At 44.2% G+C, this 12829-nt stretch overlaps 1 protein-coding gene across 1 annotated transcript in view; it reads right to left on the bottom strand.

Annotated features, from left to right (window-relative positions):
• SH3BGRL2 (SH3 domain binding glutamate rich protein like 2) overlaps positions 1-11901 on the bottom strand; it is a 169705-nt gene extending 157804 nt beyond the window's left edge. The window contains exons 1-2 of the mRNA XM_069598933.1: positions 11869-11901; positions 11404-11489 (exon numbers count right to left, since the gene is read on the bottom strand). Coding sequence (XP_069455034.1) covers positions 11404-11489; positions 11869-11901 — 119 coding nt within the window. The remainder of the gene's footprint in view (positions 1-11403; positions 11490-11868) is intronic.
• Positions 11902-12829: the final 928 nt, after the last annotated feature.

Below are 12829 nucleotides of genomic sequence, written 5' to 3'. Positions count from 1 at the left end.
GTTCTTTGGAAGGACTGATGCTAAAGCAGAAACTCCAATACTTCAGCCACCCCATGCAAAGAGTTAACTCATTGGAAAAGACTCTGATGCTGGGAGGTATTGGGGGCAGGAGGAGAAGGGGACGACAAAGGATGAGATGGCTGGATGGCATCACTGACTTGATGGACGTGAGTTTGAGTGAACTGCGGGAGTTGGTGATGGACAGGAAGGCCTGGCATGCTTTGGGGCAGTTCATGGGGTCACAAAGAGTCAGACACGACTGAGCGACTGAACTGAACTGAGCTGAACTCTGGGACTGGCAGGCACAAACTCTGAGACCGTGGCTAATTAGACAGTAAAATGAGAACTTTGTTCCTTGACTCACACCAGCTCCGAACTATTTTTTTCTTTCTTCACTTGGTTGTGTATATTATATGAATTGTTTCTCAAAGGAAGATTCCAGCCATGATTGAAAAGCAGCTTCCATATCAAAACTGAATACTCTTTGGGAGATGAGATTCTCTCTCGTCTAGTTCAACACAATTAAAAGGGTTTGTATCTCCAAGACAATGAGGGGTTGATTCCAAACCTTTGGCATAGAGTCTCATGCCTAGAGTAACTGCAGTCTGAAATACTGCAGTCATTATGAGAAGCATGTAACCTACCTTCAGTTCCGTTCAGTCACTCAGTCGTGTCTGACTCTTTGCGACCCCATGAATCGCAGCATGCCAGGCCTCCTGTCCATCACCAACTCCCACAGTTCACTCAGATTCACGTCCATCGAGTCAGTGATGCCATCCAGCCATCTCATCTTCTGTCCTCCCCTTCTCCTCCTGCCCCCAACCCCTCCCAGCATCAGGGTCTTTTCCAAGGAGTCAACTCTTTGCATGAGGTGGCCAAAGTACTGGAGTTTCAGCTTTAGCATCATTCCTTCCAAAGAAATCCCAGGGCTGATCTCCTTCAGAATGGACTGGTTAGATCTCCTTGCAGTCCAAGGGACTCTCAAGAGTCTTCTCCAACACCACAGTTCAAAAGCATCAATTCTTCAGTGCTCAGCCTTCTTCACAGTCCAATTCTCACATCCATACATGACCACAGGAAAAACTATAGTCTTGACTAGATGGACCTTATTTGGCAAAGTAATGTCTCTACTTTTGATATATACTATCTAGGTTGGTCATAACTTTTCTTCCAAGGAGGAAGCATCTTTTAATTTCATGGCTGCAATCACCATCTGCAGTGATTTTGGAGCCCCAAAAATAAAGTCTGACACTGTTTCCACTGTTTCCCCATCTATTTCCCATGAAGTGATGGGACCGGATGCCATGATCTTCGTTTTCTGAATGTTGAGCTTTAGGTCAACTTTTTCACTCTCCTCTTTCACTTTCATCAAGAGGCTTTTGAGTTCCTCTTCACTTTCTGCCATAAGGGTGGTGTCATCCGCATATCTGAGGTTGTTGATATTTCTCCCAGCAGTCTTGATTCCAGCTTGTGCTTCTTCCAGTCCAGTGTTTCTCATGATGTACTCTGCATAGAAGTTAAATAAGCAGGGTGACAATATACAGCCTTGATGTACTCCTTTTCCTATTTGGAACCAGTCTGTTGCTCCATGTCCAGTTCTAACTGTTGCTTCCTGACCTGCATACAGATTTCTCAAGAGGCAGGTCAGATGGTCTGGTATTCCCAACTCTTTCAGAATTTTCCACAGTTTATTGTGATCCACACAGTCAAAGGCTTTGGCATAGTCAAGAAAGCAGAAATAGATGTTTTTCTGGAACTCTCTTGCTTTTTCCATGATCCAGCGGATGTTGGCAATTTGATCTCTGGTTCCTCTGCCTTTTCTAAGACCAGCTTGAACATCTGGAATTTCACGTTTCACGTATTGCTGAAGCCTGCCTTGAGGAATTTTGAGCATTACTTTACTAGCATGAGATGAGTGCAATCGTGTGGTAGTTTGAGCATTTTTGGCATTGCCTTTCTTTGGAATTGGAATGAAAACTGACTTTTTCCAGTCCTGTGGCCACTGCTGAGTTTTCCAAATTTGCTGGCATATTGAGTGCAGCACTTTCACAGCATCATCTTTCAGGATTTGAAACAGCTCAATAGGAATTCCATCACCTCCACTAGCTTTGTTTGTAGTGATGCTTTCCAAGGCCCACTTGACTTCACATTCCAGGATGTCTGCCTCTAGATGAGTGATCACACCATCATGATTATCTGGGTCATGAAGATCTTTTTTGTACAGTTCTTCTGTGTATTCTTGCCACCTCTTCTTAATAGCTTCTGCTCCTGTTAGGTCCAGACCGTTTCTGTCCTTTATCGAGCCCATCTTTGCATGAAATGTTCCCTTGGTATCTCTAATTTTCTTGAAGAGATCTCTAGTCTTTCCCATTCTGTTGTTTTCCTCTATTTCTTTGCATTGATCGCTGAAGAAGGCTTTCTTATCTCTTCTTGCTGTTCTCTGGAACTCTGCATTCAGATGCTTATATCTTTCCTTTTCTCCTTTGCTTTTTGCCTCTCTTCTTTTCACAGCTATTTGTAAGCCCTCCCCAGACAGCCATTTTGCTTTTTTGCATTTCTTTTCCATGGGGATGGTCTTGATCCCTGTCTCCTGTACAATGTCACGAACCTCCATCCATAGTTCATCAGGCATTCTATCTATCAGATCTAGACCCTTAAATCTATTTCTCACTTCCACTGTATAATCATAAGGGATTTGATTTAGGTCATACCTGAATGGTCTAGCGGTTTTCCCTACTTTCTTCCATTTGAGTCTGAATTTGGTAATAAGGAGTTCATGATCTGAGCCACAGTCAGCTCCCGGTCTTGTTTTTGTTGACTGTATAGAGCTTCTCCATCTTTGGCTGCAAAGAATATAATAAATCTGATTTCAGTGTTGACCATCTGGTGATGTCCATGCGTAGAGTCTTCTCTTGTGTTGTTGGAAGAGGGCCAGTGCATTTTCTTGGCAAAACTCTATTAGTGTTTGCCCTGCTTCATTCCGCATTCCAAGGCCAAATTTGCCTGTTACTCCAGGTGTTTCTTGACATCCTACTTTTGCATTCCAGTCCCCTATAATGAAAAGGACATCTTTTGGGGGTGTTAGTTCTAAAATGTCTTGTAGGTCTTCATAAAACCGTTCAACTTCAGCTTCTTCAGCATTACTGGTTGGGGCATAGACTTGGATATCTGTGATATTGAATGGTTTGCCTTGGAGACGAACAGAGATCATTCTGTCGTTTTTGAGACTGCATCCAAGTACTGTGTTTTGGACTCTTTTGTTGACCATGATGGCTACTCCATTTCTTCTGGGGGATTCCTGCCCACAGTAGTAGATATAATGGTCATCTGAGTTAAATTCACCCATTCCAGTGTTTGCTGATTCCTAGAATGTCGACGTTCACTCTTGCCATCTCTTGTTGGACCACTTCCAATTTGCCTTGATTCATGGACCTAACACTCCAGGTTCCTACGCAATATTGCTCTTTACAGCATTGGACCTTGCTCCTATCACCAGTCACATCCACAACTGGGTATTGTTTTTGCTTTGGCTCCATCCCTTCATTCTTTCTGGAGTTATTTCTCCACTGATCTCCAGTAGCATATTGGGCACCTACTGATCTGGGGAGTTCCCCTTTCAGTATCCTATCATTTTGCCTTTTCATACATGGGGTTCTCAAGGCAAGAATACTGAAGTGGTTTGCCATTCCCTTCTCCAGTGGACCACATTCTGTCAGACCTCTCCACCATGACCACCCCCCACAGGCATGGCTTGGTTCCATTGAGCTATACAAGGCTGTGGTCCTAGTGTGGTTAGATTGACTAGTTTCCTGTGAGTATGGTTTCAGTGTGTCTGCCCTCTGATGCCCTCTTGCAACACCTACCATCTTCCTTGGGTTTCTCTTACCTTGGGCGTGGGATATCTCTTCACCGCTGCTCCAGCAAAGCACAGCCGCTGCTCCTTTCTTTGGACAAGGGGTATCTCCTTACCGCCGCCCTTCCTGACCTTCAACGTGGGATAGCTCCTCTAGGCCCTCCTACGCCCGTGCAGCCACCGCTCCATGGGATGCTCCTCCCGGCCCCTGCCCTTGGCCTCCGGCGCGAGGTGGCTTCTCCCGGCTGCCCCTGACCTCGGGCTTCGGTAGCTCCTCTCCGCTGTTCCTGCGCCATTGCAGCCTGGCACTCTGGGTGGCTGCTTCTGACCTCGGACGTGGGGTAACTTCTCTGAGCCGCGCTTAGTGCGCCGGGTCGCAACCGCCTTAGGTATCAAATAACCATTATAGAATGGTCAGATGGTATTTGTAAAATTCATAAATGAAGAGCCGCTGTTTTTACAACTGAAAACATTCCCAAAGCAGCCTTGGATTCTCCTAAACTAATGCTTTTCAAACTTTGCTGTGTATACAAATCACCTGGATGAAGGCTTTTATTCCGTAAGTCTGGGGCAGGGCCTGAGATTCTAAGTGCCTCACAGAGATGCTGACACTGCTTGTTTGTGGACTCCACTTTGAAAAGTAAGATCTTAGCCAAAAATATCCCAGCTGACTTTAGATAAACCACTGCAAAGCAGCCATGACTCCGTTAATATTTCAATAGCTTCTACTGCTCCATTATATAATAAAGGATTTGAGGGATGAGGCTTTGTTGAAGAACTTGTACATAATTCAAAACTCCGAAGAACTTGTACATAATTCAAAACTCCGAAGAACTTGTACATAATTCAAAACCTGTTTATAGCATGCAATGAAAAAAGCTCACTTGTAGCAGTCCTGCACTTCCCTGGTGGTCCAGTGGTTAAGAATCCACCTGCTAATGCAAGGGACACGGTTTCAATTCTTGGTCTAGGAGGATCCCAGACAGCAAAGGGCAGCTGAGCCCTTACAACATGACTACTGAAGCCCATTCACCTAGAGCCCACTCTTAGCAACCAGAGAAGTCACCGCCATGAGCAGCCCACATACCGCAACAAAGAGCAGCCCCCACTCGCTGTAACTAGAGAAAGCCTGTGCACAGCAGTGGAGATTCCGTACAGCTTAAAAAAAGTAACAGTCCCCCAATTATGCATATCAATAAATGGAGTAAAACCTTTAAAAAAGATTTTAAATAAAAGCTTGGAAATGGGGGGAAGGAAAACAGTCCTTCAAATTTTGAAACTGTGCAACAATTCTCGATTGGCCTTCATCAGGGTTCCTTAAAATGATGGATATTTCTCAAGGAGCTCTTTCTCTGGAGTAGGCTGGCACGCTCCCCATTTGATATTCAAGTAACACTGCACCCTTGACTGTTGACTTTCGTAGAAAATCTCTGCCGGATGTTACATGAAAGGATACGCTCTTCTGGCACATTGGCAGAAAAAGTATTAAAAAGAAAGGTGCAGAGACAGACACCACGGTCATGACATTGAAGTCCCAGTAAGACAGGTTTGCGTAACTATCTGAGACGCAGATAGTTATGCCAGCAAGGAGGCTGCAAGGCAGAGGCATCTTCTGGGGTAATCAGTTACTGAAGGACAGGGAAGCCTGGCGTGCTGCAGTCCGTGGGGTCGCATAGAACCAGACATGACTGAGCGACTGAACAACCACCACCACCACCACACCATATGTGGTGACCACCCTATAGAGGAACTTAACAGCCCATGTGGTCTTGACTTGACCATTTGTAGGAACAGCAGTCAGGTGGTCATAGAGATGATTCTATAAGATCAGGTCTGGTTTCTGTCAGACAGGACCAGCCAGTGCAAAGCCAGGAAGCAGCAGCTCTGGGTGGAGTAAGCCCTAATGGGGAAGGTCTCCTTAGTGACCTCTGCAGAAGTCAGGTTTTTGTCTCGGTTACATTAAATCAAGGCGGAAGATGGATATGCATGTCTCATCCTACAGAAGAATCTAGAGAAGCAGAGAATCCCAGCTGGGGGAAAATTCAGGGGTGGCTCAGTAAGCCCATAGCTGGTCCAACTCTCCGTTCCAGTGTCCATTCAGAATTCATCCCTTTCTGAAACCATTGCCAGTTTCTGCTCTTCAGGTTTAATTTCTGTCTGTTTCTAGTAGTTACAAAACCAAGCCTCCTCTCTTCAGCTCCATGTTTCAAATTCTGTATCTGCATGTTTAATACTTTACAGCAAAGCCATGGTCAAACAGTTTATGTGTGTGTGTGTGTTGAGAGCCTAATTTTTCGTATCTTTTTAATTTTTTTCAATTTATTTTAAAAATTTTAAATTGTATTATACTTGATTTATAATGTTGTGCTAGTTTCAGGCATACAGGAAGTGATTCAGTTTTATATATACTGTAGCTCCCAGGCTCCTCTGTCCATGGGATTCTCCAGGCAAGAATACTGGAGTGGGTAGCCATTCCCTTCTCCGAGGAATCTTCCCAACCCAGGGATCGAACCCAGGTTTCCTGCATTGAAGGCAGATTCTTTACCATCTGAGTCATCAGGGAAGCCCACAATATATTGTTTTTTAGGTTTTTTTCCCTTACAAGTTATTGCAATATATTGAGTATAGTTCTCTGTGCTATACATTTCTTTAATACATTTTTTTTTTCTATGATGGAAGTAATGGAGATAGTAAGCTTGGACAGTGTAGAGCTATAGAAAACCCCCAAATGTCCATAATTCTTATAATTCAGAAGCAACCACTATTAACATTTTAGTGTGTTTATTTCTGTTTTCCTCTTGAAGTGAAAGTGAAAGTCGCTCAGTTGTGTCCGACTCTTTGCAACCCCGTGGACTATACAGTCCATGGAATTCTCCAAGCAAGAGTACTGGAGTGGGTAGCCTTTCCCTTCTCCAGGGGATCTTCCCAACCCAGGGATTGAACCCAGGTCTCCCGCATTGCAGGAGGATTCTTTACCAGCTGAGCCACAGGGAAGCCCAATTTTCCTTTTACTAAGCCTTTAACAATTTATTAAAGCAATATCAAAACTTAGAAAATCTTCTAAGTTATACAGATTTCTCTAAGACTCCTTGCCCCTCCCCCCATCACCTGTGCCAAGTCTCACTCCCCAGGGGTAATCATTTCATCTAGTCCTCTGAATGTAAAGGACTTTTATTTTTTCAGTGGTTATCCTCTAACTTCTCACTTCTACTTATTGACATTAATTTTAGGTGGTCTTCATCAACTAGTTGAAGATGAGGAAAGATATGAAAGATGAGGAAATTAGGACATTTACAGATACTCCACCTTTTTCCTTTCTGAGTTTTGTTAAACTGTTTTTAAAATGTTGACATTTATAACTGTGGAAAATTCTGAAAGAGATGGGAATACCAGACCACCTAACCTGCCTCTTGAGAAATCTATATGCAGGTCAGGAAGCAACAGTTGGAACTGGACATGGAACAACAGACTGGTTCCAAATAGGAAAAGGAGTATATCAAGGCTGTATATTGTCACCCTGCTTATTTAACTTCTATGCAGAGTACATCATGAGAAACGCTGGACTGGAAGAAACAGAAGCTGGAATCAAGATTGCTGGGAGAAATATCAATAACCTCAGATATGCAGATGACACCACCCTTATGGCAGAAAGTGAAGAGGAACTAAAAAGCCTCTTGATGAAAGTGAAAGAGGAGAGTGAAAAAGTTGGCTTGAAGCTCAACATTCAGAAAACGAAGATCATGGCATCTGGTCCCATCACTTCATGGGAAATAGATGGGGAAGCAGTGTCAGACTTTATTTTGGGGGGCTCCAAAATCAGTGCAGATGGTGACTGCAGCCATGAAATTAAAAGACGCCTACTCCTTGGAAGAAAAGTTATGACCAACCTCGATAGCATATTCAAAAGCAGAGACATTACTTTGCCGACTAAGGTCCATCTAGTCAAGGCTATGGTTTTTCCAGTGGTCATGTATGGCTGTGAGAGTTGGACTGTGAAGAAGGCTGAGTGCCGAAGAATTGATGCTTTTGAAGTGTGGTGTTGGAGAAGACTCTTGAGAGTCCCTTGGACTGCAAGGAGATCCAACCAGTCCATTCTGAAGGAGATCAGCCCTGGGATTTCTTTGGAAGGAATGATGCTTAAGCTGAAACTCCAGTACTTTGGCCACCTCATACGAAGAGTTGGCTCATTGAAAAGACTCTGATGCTGGGAAGGATTGGGGGCAGGAGGAGAAGGGGACCACAGACGATAAGATGGCTGGATGGCATCACTGACTTGATGGACGTGAGTCTGAGTGAACTCCGAGAGTTGGTGATGGACAGGGAGGCCTGGCATGCTGCGATTCATGGGGTCACAGAGTCGGACACAACTGAGCAACTGAACTGAACTGAACTGAACTGAACTGATAATGCTGATAGGGCTTCCCAGGTGGCGCTAGTGTTAAGGAACTTGGCTGCCAGTGCAGGAGTTGTAAGAGACATGGGTTCGATCCCTGGGTCAGGAAGATCCCCTGGAGGAGGGCATGGCAACCCACTCCAGTATTCTTGCCTGGAGAATCCCATGGACAGAGGAGCCTGGCGGACTACAGTGCACGGGGTTGCAAAGAAGCGGATACAACTGAAGTGACTTAGTGAGATGCATGCACATAACGCTGATAGTGTGTTGTGGCTTTAAGGAGCTCTTCCATGCATGCTGTTTGTAGACTGAGTTTGGGGATATAAACCCAGGGGAAAGACAGAGAAAGAGAGGGAAAGGGGAGTAGGGAGGACCCAACTGTCTCAGTAGTTCTTTAATTAATTATACTGATGATAACCCCATCTTAAGCTGACTTGTGCCAACATTGTCTCTGATCTTAGAATTTCTCTGGGCCTCATTTAGAAAGAAGTTCTCTTCCCCATGAAGTTTTAGACTGTGGCTTTTCACTTCTCTATCTGCACCTTCAGTCTGATCCTAGTTAGTTTTTGTCTTCTAGGATTTCTGCAAACTTTTGGTCAGTTGCTATCTCTGTCCCATGGAGGTATGTCACGTTTTTAATCTTTAAAATGTTTTTTAAGATTTATGTGATGGTTCTTCTGTTGTCTCCCTGGGACTTCATGGGGCAGAGGGTTAGATGTGTGTGTTCAGTCCACACTTGGCCGCACTAGGAATAACCTCCCCTGAATGACCACTGCATGGTTTCAGCCATGTTATTATGAATCTGATATCTCACTAATTGAATTGGTTAACTTAAATATAAAAACAAAGCTGCAGCATCTTGTCAGTATTTATTCAGATACCAGAACCTTCAGCTCCTTCCCCTACTTGGTTCTGTCTTCTAGTGGCCCAGCCTCCTGTCATTTTCTCCTGTTAGATCCATTCTCATCCTAACCACCTCCCATGTGGTTCCCATAAATGCACTCTGCAAAAACCAAAAGGAAATTGAAGAGTAATTATGTCCCATTACTACTTAAAACTACATTAGTTTTTTTTTGTTGTTTTAAACTACTATTTTGGTGCCTACTGTGTGTTGACCCCTGTTCTAGGTACCAGGCATATGGCAGAGAATGAATCAGAGACAAACTCCCACCCTGAGGTGCTTATATTCTAGAAGGCAGGGTCATGTTATATCCTTTAGGACCACAGCCATCAGCTCCATACAAATTGGCAAGCACCGGAAGCATAAAGTGTGTAATGCTGCCAGCTTAGGAAATGCATCATCAGAAACTCCTGGCTAGCTTACCAGTACCGCAGACTGTGTTCTAATGGATTACTTGGTGGTCAGGATCTCTTTGTCCATGGATCAGCAGATATTTAATAATGAAAATAATAATCACATTTAAAGGAACAAATAAATGTTAGAATTCAATTCTTAAAATTTGAAAACAACATCAGTATCCTGCAATATTAATGGTTAACAAGTTGTGACATATAGGTAAAATGGAAATAGACTATTATAAACAATATTTATATAGACTTTTTGAGACTGTGAAGGTTTTTTATGATGAGAAAATTGTCATCAAGTGAAAAAAAAAACTCATAAAAATCATGTATATAGTTGGATTATGTATGTTAATGAAGCTGTCTCAGTATTCAAAAATACAGCAGTATCACTGCTTTCCACTGTGCTGTCTTGAATTCCAGATTAACATCTTGGGCAGATTCTAGAACACGCCTGCTACTTTCAGGGTTGGAAGTGTATTTCAGTTTTAAAGCTTCAGGCTGATTTCTGACTCAATCTCTTTTCCTCCCCTCACACAGTAGAAGCTGGAGCTCTGAACACAACAAAAGGAGGGGAGCTGGTCCAGCTGGCTCTGGAGTATGAGAGGGTCAGCCTCCACCTTCTTCTGTGATGCCCCATGGGTCTCAGTGGGGAGGCATCGCTAGTCTCTCTCTGGTTCATCATGTTCTTGTCTGATGCCAATGCCTCTGAGGATGAGGTGGTGCCCAGGCAGGTGAAGTGTGGGTGCCTCGGGGCAATGCTCAGCTTTCCCCATGGTCCCCTCTGTTGGTGTGAGGAAGAGAAGGTCCAACCAGACTTCCTTCAGGTTGCCCTGCTGGTCATCCTTCCAGTCTGTCTGGGTTGTGCATTGACCACTCATGGGTCTCCTGGGCTGCCCCGTGCACTTCTGCTTCTCCTCTAATTCCCCACTCCTGCACATGGACTCTTGAGGCTCCAGGTGCCCCTGCTGTGTCCTTTAACACCACGGCCAACAGATTGGGGCCAGGAGCCCTTCCTTCTTCTAGGCACACTGTATCTTCAAGCCTTATTGGGAGTGGCTTTTCTACTCTCGCCATCAGAAATTTTAGCCCAGAAATGAACATTTAGTCTCTATGCATGCCTCATAAACAATGGGAGACATCCCCAAAATGGCAGCACAAAGTTCCCAAGAGGTTGCAACTTAGCAGGCATCATTCAGGGACCAAGATGCTAGTCTGTTCTTCTTCAAGGCATCTGATGAATCTCTATGAATTATTCCCCTGGATTTCTTCCCCTCACGCCCACCCACTCGGCCTTTCCTTTGGTAAGATGAAGGCAAAGAAAGGAGTTTCTGAGGGTGGTGGTTGGTAGTGGTAAGGTTGATTCTATACTTTTTAATAAGCTCTGGTGGAACATTTTGAGCCCTAATTATTTATGGCTCTTTAGAGAATGATGGGGCTTCCCTGATGGCTCAGACGGTCAAGAATCTGCCTGCAGTGCAGGAGACGTGGGTTCGATCCCTGGGTCAGGAAGATCCCCTGGAGAAGGGAATAGCTACCCACTCTAGTACTCTTGCCTGGAGAATTCCATGGACAGAGAGCCTGGCAGACTACAGTCCATGGGGTCACAAAGAATCGGACATGACTGAGCAACTAACACTTTCACTTCACTTCAGAGAATGATCTCAGCTTTGGGCATTAGCTACAACTCTGGACCAACAGGAAATTTCATACAATATTAGGAAATGGGTAAGGGGAAGACCAGAGATACTTTTCAAGTTCAATAACTTTTTATCCCACTCTCTGTCTTTATATTATTTAATTTGTATTCATCCAACTCTTACCGTTTTCTTAAATGTCTTAGGTAATGTCTTACCTCGTGACCTGCTGCCTGGTCTCGATACCGTGACCAGGACCCCGCTCTTGTCCTGTCACCAAGAGCAAGCAGCTGGCCACTGTGCCCTTGACAAGAAGAAACAGAGTTCGGGGATGCCAAACAGGACAAGTGGGATCTGGCTTCCCGCTGTCTCATTTCTTGCCTGCGTCTTCAGATTCAGGTCATTCTTTTATTTTTTTTTAAGAGCAGCCATAAGCAACTCGGTATATTTGTGTTTCTTATTTATTTATTTACTTGGCTGCATCTGGCCTTGTGGTACTCCAGCTTCTCTAGTTGTGGCAAGGGGGCTCAAGGGCGCTTGGGGTTAGTAGTTGTGGGCCTGGGCTTCTTTGCCCTGTGGCATGTAGGATCTTAGTTCCCCAACCAGAGATCCAGCACGCGTCCTCTGCATTGGAAAGCATATTATTAACCACTGTACCACCAGAGAAGTCCCAGGTCCCTCACTCTCGTCTCAGGATCCAGTCTAATGAATCGCATGGTTACTGCTGCTCAGCCTAGACTTGCCCTGAGTCCTGCTTTGCTTCTGAATTTTCAGGAAGGGCATCCCGTCCATGCCAGCTTCACTCAGCTTTAAAGCCAGATATGACCACCTGTGCCAGTTCACGAAAGCTTCTGTCATCAAGGCTAAGAACAACCATGAATTGCAATATTTTTTAAAGTTGTGGTAAAATACCCCTGGTAGCTCAGTGGTAAAGAATCTGCCTGCAATGTAGGAGATGCAGGTTTGATCCTTGGGTTGAGAGGATCTCCTGGAGAAGGGAATGGCAACCCACTCCAGGATTCTTGCCTGGAGAATCCCATGGACAGAGGAGCCTGGCGGGCTACAGCCCATGGGATTGCAAAGAGTCAGACACGACCGAGCGACTAAACCACCACCAAAATAAACATCACTGTGTAAACTTTACCACTTTAAACGTACAATTCAGTGGCACTAAATAAATGTAAAAGTTGCATTACCATCACCATTGCCTATTTCCAGAAGGTTTTCATCATCTCAAACAAAAGTTCTGTATCTTTTACACAGTAGCTCCCATCCCCTGCGGGCTTTTTTGTTTCTGGGCACCTCTGTTCTGCTTTCTGTCTCTATGAGCTCACCTATTCGCAATTGTTCATACGACATTAATGTTTTCCCCCAAGGCTTACTCACCTGTTTGCATTGATCTTCGAGTGTCAGACTTTTGTGGGTTTTGTTGTTGTTGTTGTTGTTACTGTTCTTTTTTTCTATTTTTAAAAACGAAGTATAGTTGATGCACAATATTATATAAGTTATAGGTGTACTTGGAATGGTTATATCCCATTGATAGTTCTTATAAAATATTGGCTATATTCCCTGTGTTGCGCAATATATCCTTTGAGCTTATTTTATACCCAGTAGTTTTATACCTCTTAAAATCCTACCCCTGCC

The sequence above is a fragment of the Ovis canadensis genome, chromosome 8 (assembly GCF_042477335.2).
Source record: "Ovis canadensis isolate MfBH-ARS-UI-01 breed Bighorn chromosome 8, ARS-UI_OviCan_v2, whole genome shotgun sequence".
Classification (NCBI taxonomy): Eukaryota; Metazoa; Chordata; class Mammalia; order Artiodactyla; family Bovidae; genus Ovis; species Ovis canadensis.
The sequence above is the reverse complement of the archived record's forward strand: the minus strand, read 5'-3'. Positions and strand labels throughout refer to the sequence as shown.